The sequence below is a fragment of the Rutilus rutilus genome, assembly GCF_951802725.1.
Source record: "Rutilus rutilus genome assembly, chromosome: 7".
Lineage (NCBI taxonomy): Eukaryota > Metazoa > Chordata > Actinopteri > Cypriniformes > Leuciscidae > Rutilus > Rutilus rutilus.
The window spans coordinates 47,369,088-47,392,438 of NC_140221.1; the positions used below are offsets into that span (position 1 = coordinate 47,369,088).

The following is a 23,351-nucleotide window of genomic DNA, read 5'->3' on the forward strand; positions in this document are numbered from 1 at the left end:
TGTATTACTTTGCTTCTGTTCCAATAAATCGTTGACTTAAAATAAGGTTTTGTCCTGGTCATTTGATTTCAAACAGCACAAATGCTCATTATTATGGATGCTGATTGGACAATCCAGAGTTCCAAGTGTACAAACTCTTAACCCTTTATATTTTACCTTTTTATTTTTTTCTAGTATTTTGGACATTCAGTATTTGGTGCGGCCTCTCTCACAGACACCTATTTAATTTCTATATTTGAATCCGCCAATCAAATTTCTTACAGAAAGGATATTAGAAAGTTAGCCTGTAAGGTATCTAATTTTTTTTGGTCTAAATTAAGTCAAAGACTGTTACCTTGGCAACCAGCAGTAACAATCAGTTACATTACAAACAGCCAAAAGAAAAGGGGAAAATGGCTCATAATTTAAACATTTCTTCTTGTTACTACATTCCCTGCTAAATTTCCCAAGTAAAATGTCTTTGTAACTGTTATACTCCTTCACCAAACGCATATCTTCCGCTGGGGTGAACTGCACTGAGCGGATGAATGTGCTTACTCAATCCACCATGTTTTTTGTTTTGAAAAGTGTCTTTTACCCAGAATGCATTGCAGTGTAGTCCTACTTAAGATAGTGTTGTATTACAAATTTATGAAATGTTTAATTTAGTTTTACATTGAATTTAGCATGTTCAGGTTAGGTATAAATGATGATTATCAGAGCTTCTAGCAAAAGACTCTGGTCAGTCCTGTTTTACTGAAACTCTTAATGGCTCTTGGAGCTTGTGTTTTAGCAAGAGAGTCCTGTACTCGGGTCTCAGCATTTGAATAGATATGCTGAGTGAATTAGGGTGGGCAGCACTCTGTCTAGAACAGGTTCCTAAACCTGTCTTTTTGGTTCCTGCCCCTAAATGTATATAAACTGTAAGAGAACGTCCACTTAGTCAGACTTGGTGACTGCAGCTACCGACAGCTTGTGTTCTCAATAAAGAATTCAGCTGAAGAAACAACCAAGTCTCCTGGTCTTCGATTCTGAGTTTCCAACAATAGTCAGAGTCTTTGCTTTGTGCAACGGTCTGATTTAGATGTCTATCTGAAATCTGACTATCTACTATATCTAAGCCATAGTCAAAGTCTATCTTTGTGAAACCGGCCCCTGTAGTCTGGCCTTGACAGTGAAGCAAAGAATATCCTCCCCTATTGCAGCATTTCTGTACATAGAATAAGAGGTAGAGTGGTCAGCAAAGTCAAGACATGCCAACTTTCCCTGCATTAGTCCAGTCCAGTGTTGTTTTGTGTCCATCTGTTTGATGTTCAGTAAGGATCTTCTTGCTGTTGTGCTCTGTAGAGCGTGTTGTGTGATGGGTCTGTGACCACTGCGTCAGATACCTCTGGTGCAGTGTGTGAGTTGCTTTGTGTCCACTGTAATATAACTGCCAGTCTGTTGCACAAGTTGTTTTGGTCTGAACAAACTCCGAAACCTGCGGCTTGTGTGTCCAGTTTACCATTGCTTTTCCTCCTGAAGCCGAGGAAGCTGTCTTGGTTGCCTGTGGCCAAAGGGACCTTTCTCTTCCTGAGGTCCAATAAGAGGGAAGCTCTGGCTAGCTCTCTGACTGCAGCATCGTCATTGTTAAAGGATTAGTTCACCCCAAAATGAAAATTTCCTAATAATTTACTCACCCCAATGCCATCCAAGATATCAATGTCTTTCTTTCCTCAGTGGGAGAGAAATTATGTTTTTTGAGGAAAACATTTCTGGATTTTTCTTCTAACAATGGACTTTATTGGTTACCATCGTTTTTAAGTCCAAATCAATGCAGTTTCAAAAGTCTTTGAAGTGTTTAAACGGGCTGTACGCGATCACAGCTGAAGAAGAGGTTATCTAGCGAAACGATAGGTCATTTTCAAAAAAAAAATATAATTTATAGACTTTTTACCTTCAATAGTTCGGATTGAGCTGATCAACAAACGGACAGGGAACTACGTCATCACGTTGAAAGGTCACGCCGGCGCCGGCAATTCTATTTGAACTACTATTCATATTCATCAGAATGTTATTATATTCATATTCACTGAATACTATTACTATATATATAATAGCAAACAATACTATTTGAACTATCCTCCGATGTACGGTCGCATTGTAAACAGTGGGATGGTACTTCTGCCGGCGCCGGCGTGACCTTTCAACGTGATGACGTTGCAGGTCCTTCATCAGATCTGGATATGGCCTGGATCCGGCGGAAGAGGAGAGACTAGTTGACACTTCAGGACTGTGTTGCCGTCGCGTCCAGGCACTGGTCCTTCATCAGATCTGGATATGGCCTGGATCCGAGCGGAAGAGGAGAGACTAGTTGACACTTCAGGACTGCGTTGTGGTCGTGTCCAGGCGCTGGTCCTTCATCAGATCTGGATACGGCCTGGATCCGGGCGGAAGAGGAGAGACTAGTTGACACTTCAGGACTGTGTTGTGGTCGTGTCCAGGCGCTGGTCCTTCATCAGATCTGGATACGGCCTGGATCCGGGCGGAAGAGGAGAGACTAGTTGACACTTCAGGACTGCGTTGTGGTCGTGTCCAGGCACTGGTCCTTCATCAGATCTGGATATGGCCTGGATCCGAGCGGAAGAGGAGAGACTAGTTGACACTTCAGGACTGCGTTGTGGTCGTGTCCAGGCGCTGGTCTTTCATCAGATCTGGATACGGCCTGGATCCGGGCGGAAGAGGAGAGACTAGTTGACACTTCAGGACTGTGTTGTGGTCGTGTCCAGGCGCTGGTCCTTCATCAGATCTGGATACGGCCTGGATCCGGGCGGAAGAGGAGAGACTAGTTGACACTTCAGGACTGCGTTGTGGTCGTGTCCAGGCGCTGGTCCTTCATCAGATCTGGATACGGCCTGGATCCGGGCGGAAGAGGAGAGACTAGTTGACACTTCAGGACTGCGTTGTGGTCGTGTCCAGGCGCTGGTCCTTCATCAGATCTGGATATGGCCTGGATCCGGGCCGAAGAGGAGAGACTAGTTGACACTTCAGGACTGCGTTGTGGTCGTGTCCAGGCGCTGGTCCTTCATCAGATCTGGATACGGCCTGGACCCGGCGGAAGAGGAGAAACTAGTTGACACTTCAGGACTGCGTTGTGGTCGTGTCCAGGCGCTGGTCCTTCATCAGATCTGGATATGGCCTGGATCCGGCGGAAGAGGAGAGACTAGTTGACACTTCAGGACTGCGTTGTGGTCGTGTCCAGGCGCTGGTCCTTCATCAGATCTGGATATGGCCTGGATCCAGCGGCAGAGGAGAGACTAGTTGACACTTCAGGACTGCGTTGTCGTCGCGTCCAGGTGCAGTTCCTTCATCAGATCTGGATATGGCCTGGATCCGGGCGGAAGAGGAGAGACTAGTTGACACTTCAGGACTGCGTTGTGGTTGTGTCCAGGCGCTGGTCCTTCATCAGATCTGGATATGGCCTGGATCCGGCGGAAGAGGAGAGACTAGTTGACACTTCAGGACTGCGTTGTGGTCGTGTCCAGGCGCTGGTCCTTCATCAGATCTGGATATGGCCTGGATCCAGCGGCAGAGGAGAGACTAGTTGACACTTCAGGACTGTGTTGCCATCGCGTCCAGGCGCTGGTCCTTCATCAGATCTGGATATGGCCTGGATCCGGGCGGAAGAGGAGAGACTAGTTGACACTTCAGGACTGTGTTGCCGTCGCGTCCAGGCGCTGGTCCTTCATCAGATCTGGATATGGCCTGGATCCGGGCGGAAGAGGAGAGACTAGTTGACACTTCAGGACTGCGTTGTGGTCGTGTCCAGGCGCTGGTCCTTCATCAGATCTGGATATGGCCTGGATCCGGCGGAAGAGGAGAGACTAGTTGACACTTCAGGACTGCGTTGTGGTCGTGTCCAGGCGCTGGTCCTTCATCAGATCTGGATATGGCCTGGATCCGGCGGAAGAGGAGAGACTAGTTGACACTTCAGGACTGCGTTGTGGTCGTGTCCAGGCGCTGGTCCTTCATCAGATCTGGATATGGCCTGGATCCGGCGGAAGAGGAGAGACTAGTTGACACTTCAGGACTGCGTTGTGGTCGTGTCCAGGCGCTGGTCCTTCATCAGATCTGGATACGGCCTGGATCCGGTGGAAGAGGAGAGACTAGTTGACACTTCAGGACTGCGTTGTGGTCGTTTCCAGGCAAGTTAGCAAGGGACCAGCATAAAAAAATTGGACTTAAACGCAGCCATACAAAATGCGCAGTGGTGGGACGTCCCCAGGACAGGTTTGAGGAGCACTGTTTTACAGGATTGCTGGTGCCAGCTGATCAATTAAGGTGTAACAAAGACACTAGATGACAAGCCTGCAACCTTTAGCCGAAAAAGCGTAACGGCTAATGCTAACGCTGGTTGTCAGAGATTTGTCACTTCTGTTTGGGTTTCATCTTGGGTTGGTGACAGAGCTCTGACACTCCCGGTTTGTCATGTGTTTGTGTCTAGTCTGGTTTGTTGTGAGCACATGGCTTGTCTTGTATTCCTTGTGCCATGTGCTCTCCTGTCAATTGTCCAGCCCCTCCCATCTTGTTACCTGATTAGTGATTTATTTGCCCCACCTGTTTTCCTAGTTACCCTCTTTTGTTATTTCCCTATTTAGTCTCCCTGTGTTTGCAGTCCTGTGCTGGTTGGTTGTCTATGTTTCCCTTGTGTTATGTTCCTGACCTATGCCTGTCTAGTTTTTCCCCCATGGGGAGGTTTTTGTTTGTAGTTTTGTTTTGTTTTGTTTATTTATTTAATAAAAATCCTTATCTGCACTTGAATCCTTGCTCCACTTTTTGACCATTCCGTGACACTGGTATGCAGGAAAGGAGTGCAAAGGCCATTTTTTATAAATGGATGTCAATGGAGAGGAGGCTTCACTACACGAAACAAACCGCTTTTGTGAGGAAATACCTTATCATTTAAGTAATCGACAGCCGGTACGCTAATTTTCAACATGTTTTATGTTAAACAATACTTTTGTTGGGAACGATTTTACTATGATAAAAAGGTTATTTTATAAGGGAAGGCAGAGAAGGTAATGTTGCGACAGGCAGGGCTCATTTACTCATTTATCATTAAACAAAATGATTCATTTAAGTGTAGGCTCAATATTGGGTTATATTGTATGTTGTTTAATAAAAAAAATTTAAACAAAGTGTTGTGTCAACTATTGTGTGCCTAATGATGATGATATGACGCTTTTTTATATAATTGACATTATTTACATAATAATAAATACATATAATTTTAATGAATTAAATAAGTATTAAATTACAATTAAGCCCAATTGGGCGGTTTTGAACCTGATTGTGCGGCTAAAAAGTGGTTTGGGCGGGCTGGTCTGGGGTCAGTGGGGTCAGTTCAAACATCTACATTTTAAAGTCTAATTGTTAATAAACAAAACTAAAGTGTGTGTGTGTAGTCCATAAAATCAGTCATCATGACATTACTAAACACACGCCCATGCAGAGTAAGCTGGCGTTGGTGTTGACATCACAGACTACTGAGACTAGCACGCACTTTTAGCCAATCAGTGATAAGCAGGCAGAGGTGATTTAGTATAATAACTTTTAGCTGTATATTCAAGTGATCACTTATGCCAAAGTGGCATAAATATACAGTAAGTTGTGTCTACAGTAAAGAGTGAGATAGTGAGCAACTCTAAAAATGTGGATTACACATTTGGGAGATGACTCGATGGCTCTTAATAAATATAACTAACTCTGAGAGCACAGAATATGGGGCGGCTCCTGTCCATGGTCATGTGGTCCAACCAGACATCTGCAACTTTTACACCATCCAGACTGCACTCTGGGTAAAATGTTGCTTATCAGCCTTGAATGACATGGCAATTAAAATGATATCCAATTATTTTGGTAGTAAAATTTTGGGTGGGGTTTTCTTGGAGTGGGCGGGTTTTGGTGAGCTGCTTTTGGGCTGAAAATCACCGTCCCAATCTGGCAACACTGCCAATGGTAAGAGATAAGACATTTGTAGCCTATGTCTCTCTTGTGTATCTAATTGGAATCTAATCTAAAATTATTGACGCCCACATTGTGTATCGCAATTGTTCAGATCTGTTCTCTTACGAGAGGTCTCTCGTACTGCGTAAGGTATCTTACGCTAGGGGAAAATCCTTTTTCCGCGAGATATTGAAGCCAAAAATTATCCTTAATTTTGAAATAATGCAAAACGCGTTGCAGCAGCATGCAGACATAGGCGAGACAGCTCGCGCGCCTATTGGCTGGTCTGCGGCAACTGCAGCAGCCTATCGAGCGAGGCCTGGCGTGACGCCAGACCCAATGAGGGTGCTTCGCGCCCGCTGCGTCACGTCCCGCCGAAACGGGCGTGGTCTAGGCCTATAAATATCGCTCGCAGGCAGCTATTATCTGATTTTTCATCCTTCAAGCGAAGCACACGCATCGCTGGAGCTGGAGAGAAGCTGCGCCGTCGAGAGAGAGCATCTTCAGCGGGACGAGTCACTGAAGTCGCTGGCCGCGCCGCCTTCCTTGCCTTCCTGCTGCGCTTTCCGGCGCCTATATCCTTTCATTCTCTGTGTTATTTGTGTGTGTGTTGCTAACGCGACACACATTCTAAAAGAGCAGCGTCTTTTTAAAGATGCCTTCCTGCGGCTCGTGCAGAGCCACACTCAGCGACGGGGACCGCCATGTTATCTGCGTTTCCTGCCTGGGTGAGGATCATGCAGCTCTCGCGCTCGCTGACGGCGGCTGCCCTCACTGCGAGCTACTGCCCATGGCGACTCTGCGGACTCGCCTGGCCTCTTTCGCCGAGACTGCTCCCCCGCTCACCGCGGCGTCGCGCCGTAAAAAGCGCCGTGCCCAGCGGGTCCCGGAACCTTCCCCCAGCCGCCAAAGCTCGCCGGTTCGCCCGCCTGCTTCACCGGCTTCGTCAGCCTCTCTTCCCGACGGACAGCGGCCGCCGTCCGCCGCCGCTTCCGTTGATACCGCTGATGAGGAAGCCCTGCTGGGAGAGGAGGATTCCTGTTCTATCCTGGCATCAGGCAGTGAGGATTGGGCGAGCTCTGAGGACCTCGCGCCCCCTGCCCGCACTTCGTCAGGCAAGAGAGCGTCCATTGAGATGGAACTCATGCGAGTACTCGCACAGGCCGCGGCAAGCCTCGGCCTCGAGTGGTCTTCGCCCAAGCAACCCGCTCACAACCGGCTGGATGGCTGTTTTCTGCCTGGGGATCGCGCTTCGCCTGCGTCCAGACCAGCGCCCTTTCTTCCTGAGTTACACGAAGAAGTCGCTAAATCCTGGAACGCTCCCCATTCAGCTAGAATGCGTCCTTCTGTTTCGCTGGCATTCTCTGCAGTTGACGATGCCAAAAACAGAGGATATCATTCGCTGCCACCGGTCGAAGAGGCGATTGCGGCCCACTTATGCCCGCCCTCCGCTGGACGGCGCGCTAACCTGGCCCTACCCTCTAAAGCTTGCCGCACAACGTCAAGTCTGCTCCGCCGCGCTTTCTCCGCCGCCGGGCAGGCTGCGTCAGCGCTGCACACCATGGCCACACTTCAGATCTTCCAGGCCGATCTCCTCCAAAGGCTGGACGAGAAGGGACCTGAAGCGATCTGTGTGCCAGACTTAAGGAGCGCCACGGACCTCGCTCTCCGTGCCACTAGGTCCGCAGCTCAGGCTATTGGGCGTACGATGGCTTCTCTCACTGTTACTGAGAGACACCTCTGGCTGACGCTCTCGGACATGGCCGATTCAGAGCGCACCGCCTTCCTCAACGCCCCGCTTTCTCCCGCCGGTCTCTTCGGATCCTCCGTGAAGGACTTCGCTGAGAGATTCGCTGAGGTACAGAAAGCATCTCAGGCTATGAAGCACTTACTGCCGAAGCGCTCCAGTTCTGCTGCAGGCCGTGCAAAACCGTCTGCACAGAACTCTCAGCCCCAGCCGCCGCCCACTGCCGCTGCTCCGCAGCTCCGCCAGGCCCGAAGCGCGAGACCGCGCTCCCGCTCATCCGGCCGCCGCCCCACCATGCGCGGCCCGCGGCCCAGGATTGTGGTAAAGCCCGAGGCCCCGAAGTCGTCCTAGCACGCCTAGGAAAACGACGGTGTTCAAGTCCCGCTGCGGCCAGACTTCCACCAAAGCTATTCGCTCGTCCAGTTCCAGAAAATGTGACTGTTCCAGTGTTTTATGCAGTCAACAAGCCGGTTCTGTCGCCCACTTGCCTGCACACAAAAGCTGTTTTTACGGCTACCCAGATAAATCCCCAAGAGAGCGTATTTTCTGGTGTCCCGGCCACGGCCGATGGTGTTTTATGTGTAGAAAACATGCCCACTGTCCAGTGCCCATCACTACACACAAGCACAGCCTGTCACACAGGTCTCGCGCACATAAAATCGACCCAGATCGATTGCGCTTCAAACGTTGTAAATGTGCCCACTACCCAGTGCCCACATACACCACGTTGTGCATGTCTCACGGTTTCTGTAAAAACGAAACCAACAGGCATTCGCTTCACTCAAGCGAAAAATGCTTTCAGTGTAATGAATGTGCCCACCGTCCCGCGCCCACATCTACACACAGACATGACAGTTCCTACGGGACTCGCCCAGCCCTCCCCCTCTCAGTTGACCACCGTAGAGGAGTCGAGCGCGGGCAATCTGCCCGCTGTTATCAGCGCGCCCCCTCCCTCAAATGTCACGAGCGCGACGACTATGTTGCAGTGCACCGAAGCATCTCTATCGCAGAGCGAACGGAGCGAGCTTCGTCTTCAACCCCTAGCTATTCATGCGGATGCATGGGCAAAGCTGCCCGGGGTTTCGAACTGGGTGCTAGACATTATAGAAAGAGGCTATTCGCTGCAGTTTCGCTGGCGCCCTCGCCGTTATACGGCGCGCGTCGAGACCACGGTAAAAACAGAAGTAGCACATTTACTTCGACCCGAAGTGACGAAGTGCTTGTGAACAAAGTGCTTGTGAAGCGACAGTTCAGGATGCTCACGACCAGGAAAATCCTCGCGCACATTCGCCGAGGAGACTGGTTTGTGTCAATAGATCTGAAGGACCAGTATTTTCAGATACAAATAGCGTCACGTCACAGGCGATTTTTGAGATTCGCCTTCGAGGGCCAGGCATATCAGTACACAGTCCTGCCGTTCGGTTTGTCCTTGGCACCCCGTACATTTACGAAGTGCATGGACGCGGCGCTCGCGCCCCTCAGAATGAAGGGCTTGCGAGTACTGAAATATTTGGACGATTGGCTGATCCTAGCGCAATCTCTTTCAGTGCTCGTAGAGCACACGACCATGTTACTCGATCACCTCGAGAAATTAGGTCTCAAAGTCAATTGGGCGAAGAGCTCTCTGTCTCCCAGTCAGAAGATATCTTTCCTGGGCACAGAGCTGAACTCGCTGTCTATGATAGCGCGTCTATGATAGCGCGTCTATCACCACAGCGCGCGGTGGACGTTCAGCGCGCAGCGAGCTCTTTCCGCTGCGGCGCTTCTGTCCTGCTCAAGAAATTTCAGAAGATGCTGGGTCTCATGGCCTCAGCATCCTCAGTGCTCCAGCTGGGCTTGCTCCGCATGCGCCCACTGCAGTTCTGGCTGAAAGCGCGAGTCCCACGCCAAGCGTGGAAGTCCGGTTCGCTTCATCTCAAGGTCAATCAGAGGTGCGTTGCGGCTCTGAAACCTTGGAAAGTGGACGGCTGGTACCGATCAGGTGTAAGCCTGGGGACTTCCTCGAGGGTGAGGGTGGTGTCTACGGACGCATCCACCTCGGGATGGGGAGCGCTGCTCGAGGGCAGACCGTTCTTTGGCCAGTGGTCAGAACGCGAGAAGCTCCTGCACATAAACTGCCTCGAAATGTTGGCAGTGGACAACGCGTTGACGCGCTTTTGTCCCCAAATAAAGGGACACCACGTTCTGGTTCGGTCGGACAACATGTCAGTGGTGTCCTACATAAATCGCCAGGGCGGCCTCAGGTCCAGAAACCTGTACAGGCTAGTGAAACGCCTCCTGGTGTGGGCTCAGTGCAATCTGCGCTCGCTGAGAGCAGCGCACGTGCCGGGGCTCCTGAACATAGGACCAGACAGACTGTCCAGGAACAATGTTCCGGCAGGCGAATGGTCTCTACACCCACAGACAGTCCAGCTGCTGTGGAGGAAATTTGGCAGAGCGGAAATAGACCTATTTGCGTCTCAAGAAAACTGAGTTTTTCTCCAAGAGCAGGGACGCGCTGGCACATGTGTGGCCCCGCCGCCCGCTCTATGCTTTTCCCCCCGTCTCTCTCCTGCCTCAGGTGATAGAGCGGATAAGAGAAGAAGGATGTCCAGTACTGCTCGTAGCGCCGCTCTGGAAAAACCAACCTTGGTTCCCAGCTGTGATGCAGCTAGCGAGCACTGTCCCGTGGCCAGTGCCAGTGAGGAGAGACCTCCTCTCCCAGGCTTACGGCTCGATATGGCATCCTCACCCGGAACTGTGGTCCCTTCATGTCTGGCCCATCAACGGGTACATGCTGAGCTCCCTAAGGGAGTGATGAACACGATCACACAGGCTAGAGCTCCATCTACCAGATGCCTCTACACATCTAAAATGGTCAGTGTTTGCGGGCTGGTGCACAGCCCGTGACGTGTCACCCACAGCTTGTGGAATGACGGAGGTGCTTTCCTTCCTACAAGAGCTGTTGGAAAAAGGTAGAACCCCTTCCACGCTCAAAGTTTACGTGGCGGCTATAGCAGCGTTCTCTAGAACAACGCTTGGTCAGTCAATAGGAAGGAACGATTTAGTTATTCGCTTCCTCAGAGGAGCTAAAAGACTGAATCCTCCCAGACCTCCCTCAGTCCCTGTATGGGACCTTTCTACGGTTCTGGAAGCCATGAAAGGTGGCCCATTCGAGCCATTGCAGACGATTGATCTGAAACACCTGTCTTTCAAGACCTTGTATTTGAAAAAGGATCCTCATATAAGAAACAATACTAAATTTCAGAGTCAGTTCATTCGCATTCGGAGATGGACTTTTTTTGACTGACAAAATGCTGGTGGCCAGAAACAACAACAGCTACAGTGAGTTGTTCAAAACCTTTCTTTTTAGTAAACTCTGTGTACACAAACAATGTTGTAAATGCTCGAGTTCATGTGTAGAGCACCTGGTGATACTGAGAGCAAAGTTTCATGTTGTGTCGAGCCGTCTTAGTGTTTTAAAAATAGTGATTTTGATGCTATTCTAGTGCCCCTAGCACTCCCATTCAAAAGGCAATTTGACTGAAAAAGAAAATACGGTCAATCTTAGAAATGGCGTTTCCATTCTAATTATGCTTTTAAACGATAGTTTGTCTTGGGTAGATTCACAAAAAGACGCTAGGTTGCATTTTGGAGAGAGTTACGCTTTAACATTTTCATATGAAAAGTATATTTATGCTTATTCAACAATATATAGATATGTACCCTCTCTGTTCTTTTTTTGTAATTTCTATTGTATTGTTAAGCATGTGATGTGTTCTTCTGGTGTAGTATAAAAGTTACCCTTGTACATGCTATTTGTTGGAAATAAATCATAAAAAAAAAAAAGAAGTAATGAGATGACAGAGCATAAAAAGTGGACATTGTCGATATTAGCGGCCCACTCTGTCTTCCTTGCTAGAACAGTAGGAAGTAGGAACAGTGGTCAGAGACATTTTTAAACTTGTACTGCAGTAAAGGATAGCAAAGTTTTTAGACCTGCGTTTTTGGAGCACATGGGAAAAGGGGGACTGGAAAAACTGGAAGAACTGGAAGAGAGAGCTACTCTCTGAGAGAACAAAGGAAATGAACATTTGAACTCACTCTTGTGAAGTAAGCATCACCATTTGAGACGCATAGTCTCACCTCTGAATACATCTCTTCCCCTCTTCCCCCACTCCCTCTCTCTCATGCTGAGATCACATGAAATTCACCCAAAAATCTATATGGTTTAATGTGCATAATTATCATTGAGTATTATACATGTTTGGTATCACTTGAAATGTCTCAGTGTGACTGGTACAAAGGTCTCATTCCCATGAAGTAAAACAAAAGGTAATAAGGTTTTTAAGAGTTTAGAGATAACTGGCACACAAAGGAGGGTGGGTCTCCTGGCAAACAGCCTCCTGTTCTCAAAGGTGTAAACTCAATGTAAATTCCCATTGTTAGCAAATTTGATATAAAGAAATGCAACGAGAAGGATCAGCACGAATCTGTACCTCAGATCAGCCCGTGAATGCAGAGAGCGGACGAGACTCTCAGCATCATGTATTTCCTAATGTTGGGTTCGCATCTCTTCCCTTTATTCCAGAGCCTTTGATGTTTTGTATTAATTATCTTTGAACAGATTATGTAATTGGCATGATACATTTACCTGACATAATACATTGTAAACATTTGATTTTATTCTAACGGACTCTGACGTAATTTGCAGTAAAGAGATAAAAAAGAATAGTCAAACATTCGCTAACATTTAATGATGCACAGATATCATTAAAAACCTTTTCATTTATGGAGTGAGATGAAATAATGAGAAAATACATATGAGAAAATGTATTTAATCAAATTACTTTGCCACGAGAAAAGACCTTCACCCGCTGACCGGATGCCTCCATTGGGCCGATCGAGCCGGGCCTTACAAGTACAAAGGCCAAATAAACCTGACATCTCAAAAACTGCAGCTTATACTGTACATTGATTCCTTGTAAAATGAAGAACAGTCCTAAGTTTAAAGAGGCACAATAATAGGCACCAAGCTTGAATTCATGCAGATAAAACCATGAAGTTATAATTGACATCAGAAGTGGTAGTCAGAAGTTTTTCTGGTGAAGAAGACTGAGGCACATTAGGAGAGGATTATTTGGTGCTTTGATTTGGATCATAAACTGGTGCAGATTGAGTCGGATAGAAAACAGGCAGCATGGCATTTGGATTTGGGTAAAGCCCTGCAGCAGCTCCTGGATAGGGCAACGCTGAAGGGTCATTCAGATTGAGGTAAAGTGCTGCATATGGAGGTGGTTGTCCACCAGGATAGGGCACAAGGTTAGGCTGAGGCGACGGATATGGCTGGAATCCCCCAGGTGGGCCTTGCCAGGGAGGACATTGTTGGTCAGCTGGAAGAATAATCACAGGGAATTTGACTTCTGGATCTGAGGCAAAAGACACATCCAGATAGACCTGAAAGACAACCATGTACAGAATAGTTCAAGCAAACTGAAACTGTGTTGAAGTTACAAATGAGAGAAAACAAATTATTTATTTTTGCTTTACTGTTTGCAAGAAAGTCTTGTATATGCTATAAAATCAATGTTGCTATAGTCTCTTTTACCACACAAATTAGAAAGCATTTGAAAAATTTGTGACAATTAAAGGAATAGTTACTACTTCCTTTTTCTTTTCTTTTAATGGTGAGAAAATGAAAGTTTTTTTTTTTTAATTCTTTATTTATTTAGATTTTATTCTAAATCTCTTCTGCAGAATACAAAAGAAGATATTCTGACATTTGAAGGATATTTCAACGGATTCAAAATATCTTCTTTAGTGTTCCAAAAAAGGAAAGAAAGTTGTACACAGGTTTAAAATGACATGAGGGTGAGTAAATTTTAATTTGGAGGTGAACTGTCACTTTAAATATAGCAATACTAAGGAAGATAAAATAGCACCTTGAGATCATACTGCACTTTTATAATTCTGCAGTTTTCAATGGTGACAGTCAGGTCATGTGGAAGGTTTATGTCCACTACGGATTTTGTCTTTTCTCCAGATGGGATGCGATCTTTAGTTTCTTTGACTATATCCTTAAGTTCTTTTTTAGTTCTGCAGCCAACAATGAAGGTCTGTTTCTGCTTGAGGCTGTACTTTAGCTTGACGTCACGAGATGACGAGTTGTCAATGGCAACAGAAACTCTGACTGTTTCGCCTGCAGCAATGTAAGGAATTAGATACATTTATCAGCAATGGAAAACAAATACAAAATTACTATGGCAGGGTTTTCCATCCAGGTTGCAAATTTTATTAATGTAAAACCTATTTGCAGTTAAAGCAGTGTTTTCATTTAGTGTGTTTAGGAGAACAAAGTAGTCACATTCAGAGAAATTGGAGATAAATATCAATAAAAATATTTACATCCAGAATTTTTATGCAATTTCTCAAAATGTGGGTAACACTTTAGAATACTGTATCTTACTTACTGCATAACTAATAAGGAATTATTGAGGAACTAATGGATAATTATTTATTAACACTTAAGTCACTACTGTTAACTATTAAGGAATATGTGTTAACTAATTAGTATGTAATAGAATTGTATGATTGTGTTAAGTTTCAGTTAGTTAATCAATAACTAATGAATTATGTCATAACTCTTGAAGAACTATTATTAATTATCTATTAATTAATGTGCAAGAAAAATAACTAAGAAGTAACTATACTAATTAACAGTCATACACAGTGGTTACTACAATAAGCCGTTTTATTTTAGCAGTGGAGTGGTGGATGAAGTACACAAATCAAGTACTTGAGTAAAAGTACAGATAACCCAATAAAATATTACTCCAGTAAAATGATAAACTATTGGCCTATTCATTTTCAAAATTACCTTAGTAAAAGTACAAAGGTAATTACTTGAAAAGTAAAAAGCACTGATCAATGTTTTTTATTTTATTTTCTAGCCAGTTTTAGTCATTATTCAGCACTAATAAGAAAGATAAGTGCAGACATTTACTAGGGTATATATTGATCTGCAAATAAGCAAACTTTTTATTTAATTAGCAAAATGTATCATAATGTATGATAACTTATCTATTTTACAAAGGTTTAGATAATACCGTTAATAATGTGTTTTTTACAGTAAGTTTGATTTGAGTCAGAATTATGTGGTAATTCTGTATTAATTACTAATGAGTTCCCTATATTCTCACTTTAGAATACTGTTCCAGGTTCCAAGTAATTCCTGAAGAATTATCTAATAATTATTTGTTAATTACCAATTAATTTCCTTATATGTTCACTTTAGAATACTGTTTCAGGTTAAAAGTAGCCTAATTCCTGGATAATTATTTGATAATTATTTATTAATTACTAATGAGTTCCCTATATTCTCACTTTAGAATACTGTTCTAGGTTCTAAGTAATTCCTGCAGAATTATTTGATAATTATTTATGAATTACTAATAAGTTCCCTATATTTTCAGTTTCCCTCAGTCATTGCCTCAAACATGAATTTACTCAATGGCATTCTATGCTGAGGAAAACAGACACACACAGTACTGTATATAAAATATAAAAACTAATCTGAGGTTAGTTTTGTATGACTGTTCATTAGTAGTTACTTCTTAGTTATTTTTCTTGAACCTTAATTAGTAGATAATTAGTAGTAGTTCTTCAAGAGTTATGACAGAATTCATTATTTATTGATTAACTAACTGTTACTTAACACAATCATAAAAATATATTACATACTGATTAGTTAACACATCTTCCTTAGTAGTTAACAGTAGTGAAGAAGTAGTTAATGAATAATTACCTATTAGTTCTTCAATAATTACTTATTAGTTATGCAGTAAGTAAGATACAGTATTCTAAAGTGTTACCAAAATGTGCATAAAAATACGTTGATGGAAACCCGGCCATTGGCATTACAGGCTAGTGTCTTTAGTTTATGCAGCTTTGACTGAGTTCCTTAAGAGCTACACAGATTATCACCTTGCATATAGCCAGTTTTGTCAGCTGTTACTGTCATTGACATTTTTCCTGAGCCAAAAAGTTTCATCTTCTTGTCTTTTGTCCCAGATTGTGGTTGCTGTATATATATGTATACAAAAACAAAAAAACATATATATTTTTTTTAAATAACCTATTTGCATAAAATTTTCTAGAAGCTCTAGGTCACAAGCAAATGGTTTAAATCACATTACATGAGTTCTGATAACAGTATAAGCAGTACATAATCTCTCTATTTATCAAAAGATGAACACCAAAGAGTCAAACATGGTATTATAATTCATACCAGTAAATGATCATTGGTTCCATCATTCCTGGGCAAAAAGGATATTTCCGTACATGTAGTAGATGGCTTCCAAGACCTCTTCAGCTTTACCATCAACACATACTTAACTGAGCCATGCTGTCCTTTAAAAGATGGAGGCATATTTCTGAAATTAAGGTAAAATAAACATCTTTTGGTTTTCAGAAAAGACTGACAAGCATTATTATAGTGCATAATATGGTCCTATATGCACTTTAGCAATATGATAAGTTTTAATTTATTCCAAATAACTGTTAGCATACCTGCATATAATATACTTTACAACTTTTTATTGTTTTACTTCACATATTATATATATATATATATATATATATATATATATATATATATATATATATATATATATACAGTCATGGCCAAAATTGATGGCACCCCTGATAAATATGATAAAAAATGGCTGTAAAAAATAAATCTGCATTGTTTATCCTTTTGATCTTTCATTAAAAAAATTCACAAAAATCTAACCTTTCATTGAAGTAAAAGAACTGAAAGTGGGGGGTAAATCAAATTATGAAATAAATGTTTTTCTCCAAAACACGCTGGCCATAATTGTTGGCACCCTGTTATTAAACACTTTCTGCAACCTCCTTTTGCCAAGATACCAGCTCTGAGTCTTCTCCTATAATGCCTGATGAGTTTGGAGAACACCTGACAAGAGATCAGAGACCATTCCTCCATACAGAATCTCTCCAGATCCTTCAGATTCACAAGTTCATGTTGGTGCTTCTTCTCTTCAGTTCAGCCCACTCATTTTCTATATGGTTCAGGTCAGGGAACTGGGACGGTCATGGCAGAAGCTTCATTTTTTGCTCAGTTACCCATGAAGGAAGATCCAACCACGGCCCATTATAAGACTTCTAGCAGAGGCCGTCAGGTTTAGATTTTTTATCTGTTGGTATTTGCTAGAATCCATAATACCATGTATCTGAACAAGATGTCCAGGACCTCCAGCAAATAAATAGGCCCACAACATATAAGATCCAGCTGTGTATTTAACCGTAGGCATGGGGTACTCTTCATCCCTGTTTGCAGAACACATCTGCTGGGTTTGCTGCCAAAAGCCCCTTTTTTTTGTTTTATCTGACCACAGAATCCGGTCCCTTTTGAAGGTCCAGTCGTGTCTGACAACTAAATATGCTGGAGTTTACTTTTGGAGGAGTGAGGATGATTTTTCTTGAAACCCTCCCAAACAACATGTGGGGATGTAGGGGTTGTTTGATAAAAAAATTTTTTAGGCTTTCTGACCCCCAAGACTCAACTAATCTCTGCAATTCTCCATCTGTGATCCTTGAAGAGTCTTTGGCCAGTCAAACTTTCATCCTCGCCGTGCATTAAGACAGTATAGACACACGTCCTCTTCCTGGCAGATTCGTAACATCTTTAGTTGATTATAACTTCTTAATTATTGCCCTGATGGTCAAAATGGGGATTTTCAATTCTTTAGCTATTGTCTTACAGCCACTTTCTATTTTGTGAAGTTCAACAATCTTTTGCTGCACATCAGAACTATATTCTGTGGTTTTACTCATTGTGATGGATGATTAAGGGGATTTGGCCTTTGTGTTTCCTCATATTTAAACTCCTGTGAAACAAGAAGTCATAGCTGGACAGTTTCATGTTCCTGGTCACCCTGGTGTGCTAATAAAGGTAAATATTAATGGGAATATACTTCAGAGATATTTTTCTCATAAAAAATTCTAGGGGTGCCAACAATTATGGCCAGCGTGTTTTGGAGAAAAACATTTATTTCATAATGTGATTTCCCCCCCCAATTTCAATTCTTTTACTTCAATGAAAGGTTAGATTTTTGTGAATTTTTTGAAGGAAAGATCAAAAGGATAAACAAAGCAGATTTATTTTTTACAGCCATTTTTTATCATATTTATCAGGGGTGCCATCAATTTTGACCATGACTGTATGTATATATATATACAGAATATTATTAAATGAAATATTCTAGAATAATGAGCCATGAATATGACTGACATATTAATATGTTTTTTCAAAAGACAATGATGCAGGGGTCAGTTTTGCCTACAGGGTCATTCGATGTCAACTCAACCAGAGGTCCCCGGCTAAAATTTTTGATTTTGATAATTTTTTTTCTGTTGAAAGGAATACATAAATGATGAAGAAAGCCAAAATAATAAATTTCATGAATGTACTGTATATTCATGAATGTAATTCACTGTTTTATGTGGGGGGTGGGGTTCAAGATTTTCACCTTTGAAGTGATGACTTTAGAAAAATGGCAGCATCATTATTTTATTTTTTTACACAGAGATTGGGAACCCTGTATTTGTTTGTCTTTCTTCAGAAAAAAAATATGAACCAAATCAAAAGTTTAAGCTGGGAAAGTTTCCGAAATGTGGCTGATTTGGCACGGAATGACCCTTAATATTTATATTCTTTATGTTCTTCTTTATATTGTGTTTATCGGCTATTATTTTTAACTGTTCACATATTTACACAATAAAGAACAACTACCATTGAAGAACCATAGACCGTGTTTTATCACTCACTGTTGAGGAAGCTGAAACCTGAATGGAAAAACATGACATCCTGGTCTAATCACTGGTCCATCTAACAGAAGGCATGTTGGTGTGGGTTAAAAGAGTGTTGTGTGTTCCTCTTTCAACAAGCATAATTAGTCTAATGTCAGCAAACAATCTTTTCAGGTTTCCTGCAACTTTTATGTCATTTATCTATTAGTGCACGGTATATAAAAACTCATCACTTACAAGTCTCTCCACTTACAAGAGTGGTGTTCTTTTCACTTTGTCCTTTAGACATCACAGTAAGAAATAGAAGAAGTCAGTTATTATTTCCCAATCTTATCACACACACAAACACACACACAGAGAGAGAGAGAGAGAGAGAGAGAGAGAGAGAGAGAGAACTGCCCCTACTTTGATTTGTAAGTTCACAATGTAATTTAATATAATTAAATGATTCACACATCTACTACAAGTAACCTACTAGCCTACTACTTATAAAGATTTAAAATTTTGTGTTAAATATTTAAAATATTTAAAATAAACGTACCTTTTTTCGAGCTCTTTTGAACGAAGTATTGCTTTAGTTTGAAGTATCTCTCATGGTCGCTGAAGGTTGTTTCGTCATCGCCTGATTTTTCAGTCCATCTCACATCCGCATCTCCCGTGAACTTCACAAAAAACTTATCCACCTTTATTTCTTTGGTCACTTCCAAAACAACTCGCCCCTCCACAATGTCCCCACTAGTAAAAATATTGCTTTCATTAATGGGGTCGTAATGGAGAATAAGCTCTTTGATGGATCTTGACATTGTATTATTATACACACACAGCAATCGGTGTCGTCTTCTCGTTCTCGTAGGTGAAGCGGGGCTAATATTCTTAGCACGAGTTGAGGGCGTTAGCTTTGAGATTTGCATAACATCTACTATGCGCTATAATATGGCAAGCCGTTTTAACTTTTATTCATTTCCAGGATATGAATCCTTGATATCAACAATTCAATTTTCACTAGTTAAAATGATAGTTATTGATATCAGGAATTAGATTTCTAGTAGTAGGCCTAACAATGGCTATTTTTGATAGGCTATCAGAAATTACATTTCCACTAGTAACAAAGCTAATTCTTGATATCCACAATTCATTTTTCACTAGTTAAAATGATAATTCTTGATATCAACAACTGAATTTCAACTAGTAAAAACTATAATTCTTGATATCTGTAATTGTATTTTCACTAGTGAAATGTCACCATAGGCTGCCATTCAAAATCAATTGTTGATATCAAGAATTGATTTCTTAGTAGTTGAAATTCCAATGTCACAGATCAGAAATACAATTCTTACTAGTAAAAACCTTTATTTTTGATATCAAGAATTCAGTTGTCACTTGTTGAAATGTCTATTCTTGATATCAACAATTGAATTGCTATGTTCATTTTTGATATCAGTAATTCCATTTTCACTAGTGACAATGTTAATTTCTGATATCATGAATGTGATTGTTACTATAAAGCCATTTTAGACATCTGAAATTATATTGATATCAGAAATACATTTTCAGATATCAAAAATTAACATTTTTACTAGTAGCAATTCAATTGTTGATATCAAGAATAGACATTTCAGCTAGTGACAATTGAATTATTGATATCAGTAATTCGCATTTTTACTAGTAACAATGTAATTATTGATATCAAAAATTATATTTCTACTAGTAGAAATCAATTCTTGATATCAAAAATTGATTTTGAACGGCAGCCTATATGGTGACATTTCACTAGTGAAAATTACATTTACAATTACATTTTTGATATCAACAATTCATATCCTGGAAATGAATAAAAGTTAAAAGAGCTTGCCATACTAGAAATCAAAAGAAGACGACTGATAATCTTTATTCTTCTTTGGAATTCTGGCGTATTCCGCACTACACCACCTACTATATCCGACTATTACACTAGTTTCGTTATGTTCAGCCTTGTCTACATTTTTGTCAACCTAGCAGCGACAACATCACTTCCGGGTTTATTTTATTTTATTTTATTTTATTTTATTATATTATAAAAACTGGCAACTACTGTACCGTTAACAAATTTACTATATTGTAATGGTGTATACACATTGTTTATGTGATTATTATTATTTATTATTATTAATAACCAAAACAATATCAATAGGATAGCCTAACTGTTTACATTGAATTAAATAAAATGTTTTCAAAATAATGTTCTTAAAATAGTTTATAGAAACTTTGTTCTTTTGCTTCAGGAGGAAAGATCATGACTCCTATGATTTCACCCCTAGCTCATTTCTAAATAAAGTGAGTATTTTCCGTATATTTGTTTTGAGTACATTTTAAATAGAATTTTTGTCATTTTAGTAATTTTTATTTTTATTTTTACATATCTTATTTATTTTTCATCCTTATGCATCCTTATGCATTTAGGAATTTGAATTGCTCAAACTGAAAAATAAAAAAAATGAAAATGAAATGTCCTATACAAATAAACTTGCAAACTAAAGCAAATGTGCTGTATAATCTGGTTTTAAGATTGGATGAGTTTGAACTTTTAGCCCCACGGTGGTGCCATTTGTCTTCCTTTTTGGACCATTTTGTTATTCTTAGTTAGTCAGACATAATTTTGCATTTGTGTCCTTGTGTTTTGGTCTGTTTAAACCTTGAATTTACTTACCATAAGAATTTTATCATGAAAAAAATTGGAAAAGAATTGTCATAAAAAAATGTATCAGCTATGGAATCAAGAGCATCTGAAACTGAGTCTAATAGAGGTTCAATAGAGATCAGATGCCATCTGAGTTCAAGCCTTGTTAGGTATTTGAGTCTAATGTTTGGTTTCTATCACTAGATGTCTCTATCCACAAATACAAGCTTACTATTGACGAAACTGCTGAGAAGCTCTGGTTTATTTACTGTGTTGACATATTTTCTATTAAAAGTGGACGTCTGGTCTGGGTGAGACGTATAACTAATATGCCATCATTTACAGCTAAATGTAAGACAGAAAATATTACCGAAATAGCTGTAGAGGAATAACTAAACTAAGCATTATTTACTCTTGTTACCGTCACCATCTGGTTATCATTTGACCTCGAGAGTTTCGTAGGCTAATTTTGATGCTCACAAGTAAGGTAGCCTAATTATTAATAAAACACCTGTAATGATGGCGAAAATTATTTGTTATTAAAGCATAAACATTCACAAACCACTGTTAATTTAATGTAAAAGCAAGCATAGGCTACTGTGTGCATGGTTCGGCATGACAGAAATAGCGCAAAGTGCGCTCCCGTAATAAGTCCTAAAAAGCTGACATCTCATTTCATCGCGATCTCACAAAGCTCCGTTATTATCAATGAAGCTGACTGCACAATAAATCTTTCATAATGTCAACACTTCGTTTGTTCTAATCAGAGGATTTGCCAGCTTGCAGAATTCAGCACTGAACAAAAACTCAGTTTTGAGCGGTGAGTGGATTCTATCTTAAATGCTTCTCATTGGCCATTGCGCGTTCAAGAAATCAACACATATGTCTGTGATTGGCTACATTGCTCAACGCTGCAAACATGTTATAAATTGAAACTCGTTCTGGCCTGTAAATCGGTTTTATTTCGTTTTAGTTAATCCTGTTGCTTTTGTGCAACATATGAATAACAATTCATTTGTTTTTAGCTGTTTTATTTGTGTTAAAAATTTTTTTAGGGCTGAACGCAGACCAGCCACTGGTCATGTGACTATCACTGAAAAACTGAGCCACGCCCTCTGGCCACGCAGCTTTTGATCACTGGATTTACATAAATCATTTCACTTTTAAGAATGTCATATCTAATCATCTCCTGACGAACACATTCATTATTATGATTTGAATTGTCACTCAGTTAGTCATTTAACTATGTAGTAGGTCTATTATACTGTTTCTGGAAATACATAAAATAATATATATGTTTGAATAATTAAAAACTACCCCCCAAAAAATAAAAATAAAATAAATAAACCTAATATATTTACTTGAAGTAATCCCTTAGATTTTAAGTTAACAAGTTAGGTCAAGAATGGAATATATTTTCTTTCTCTTTGTAATTGGTTATCAATATGGTTGACCTACAATATTATCCTATTCAAATCAATGTGATAAACCTTAAATTTGTAACATAGCATTTTTGTCTTGTAACTTGGCATCAGCAACTGACTAAAATAAAATCCGTAAGAAATCTGTCCACAGGGTTCCTCCTCTCTCACGCATGCGCACACTCACACACACGCGCACGGATCATCTGATGACGTGGTGCCGTTGGCGTTCGCTGAGCTGCGCGAGAGGATGGCGGACCAGAACAGGCAAATTAAACTCGCTGCAGCCAAGAAAAAGGTACATTTATGAGATTTAACGTTGTCTTTAACTGTCTTTGTAACAAAAGACAACTGTCGCTTGTAATTGAATCGATTCCGAGCGTGTGTGTCCCATCTGTCATGTTGACATTCCACGTCTACCGGCCTCTCCTCGGGCCCGCGTCCGGGAATCAAGCACTCTCGGGCGGGCGCGGCTGTCAGGAAAGCTCGGGGATTCAGCTGAGATAAAGCCTGAATATCAACTCAATAGAGTTTGTCTCTCTACACGCGTTTAGAGCGATTTTAACAAGTCAGAAATGTTCTAAAAGTGCCTGTATGTGAATGTCAGTGCAACTTGGCAAGCTAATGTTGTTAGCCTCTGTGTTTTGTTGTTGTTTATAATTCTGAAACTGACGCCAACAACAACAATGTGAATTAGTGGACAATAATTGAATGTTTTTTTGTGTGAAGTCCATGACTTTAGGCTCGTTTAACC

General features: G+C 41.5%; 3 protein-coding genes across 13 annotated transcripts in view; 2 read left to right on the forward strand and 1 right to left on the reverse strand.

Annotated features, from left to right (window-relative positions):
* Window positions 1-45, forward strand: part of LOC311293060 (cytosolic phospholipase A2 gamma-like) — a 7,253-nt gene extending 7,208 nt beyond the window's left edge. For all 5 annotated transcript variants that reach the window (XM_084413062.1, XM_084413060.1, XM_084413064.1 and 2 more), the window contains one exon: window positions 1-45. This exon is cut by the window's left edge and continues 298 nt beyond it. The gene's annotated coding sequence lies outside the window, so the exon portion shown is untranslated.
* Window positions 46-12,513: 12,468 nt separating this feature from the next.
* On the reverse strand, window positions 12,514-19,363 carry LOC311293792 (arrestin domain-containing protein 3-like). Its single transcript, XM_084414277.1, has 7 exons — window positions 19,062-19,363; window positions 18,758-18,799; window positions 18,539-18,549; window positions 15,978-16,166; window positions 15,674-15,770; window positions 13,633-13,889; window positions 12,514-13,147 (listed from the first exon to the last, which is right to left on the reverse strand). Exons 1-7 carry the CDS (start codon window positions 19,321-19,323, stop codon window positions 12,827-12,829), a joined length of 1,179 nt encoding a protein of 392 aa, XP_084270403.1. The 5' UTR covers window positions 19,324-19,363; the 3' UTR covers window positions 12,514-12,826.
* A 3,415-nt stretch (window positions 19,364-22,778) lies between these two features.
* golga2 (golgin A2) overlaps window positions 22,779-23,351 on the forward strand; it is a 32,439-nt gene continuing 31,866 nt past the window's right edge. For 6 of the 7 annotated variants that reach the window (XM_084414219.1, XM_084414220.1, XM_084414223.1 and 3 more), the window contains exon 1: window positions 22,786-22,895. In XM_084414219.1, coding sequence (XP_084270345.1) covers window positions 22,848-22,895 — 48 coding nt within the window. In that variant the 5' untranslated portion in view covers window positions 22,786-22,847. Of the gene's footprint in view, window positions 22,896-23,351 lie in introns of all 7 variants that reach the window. The other variant, XM_084414222.1, reaches the window with a different exon arrangement.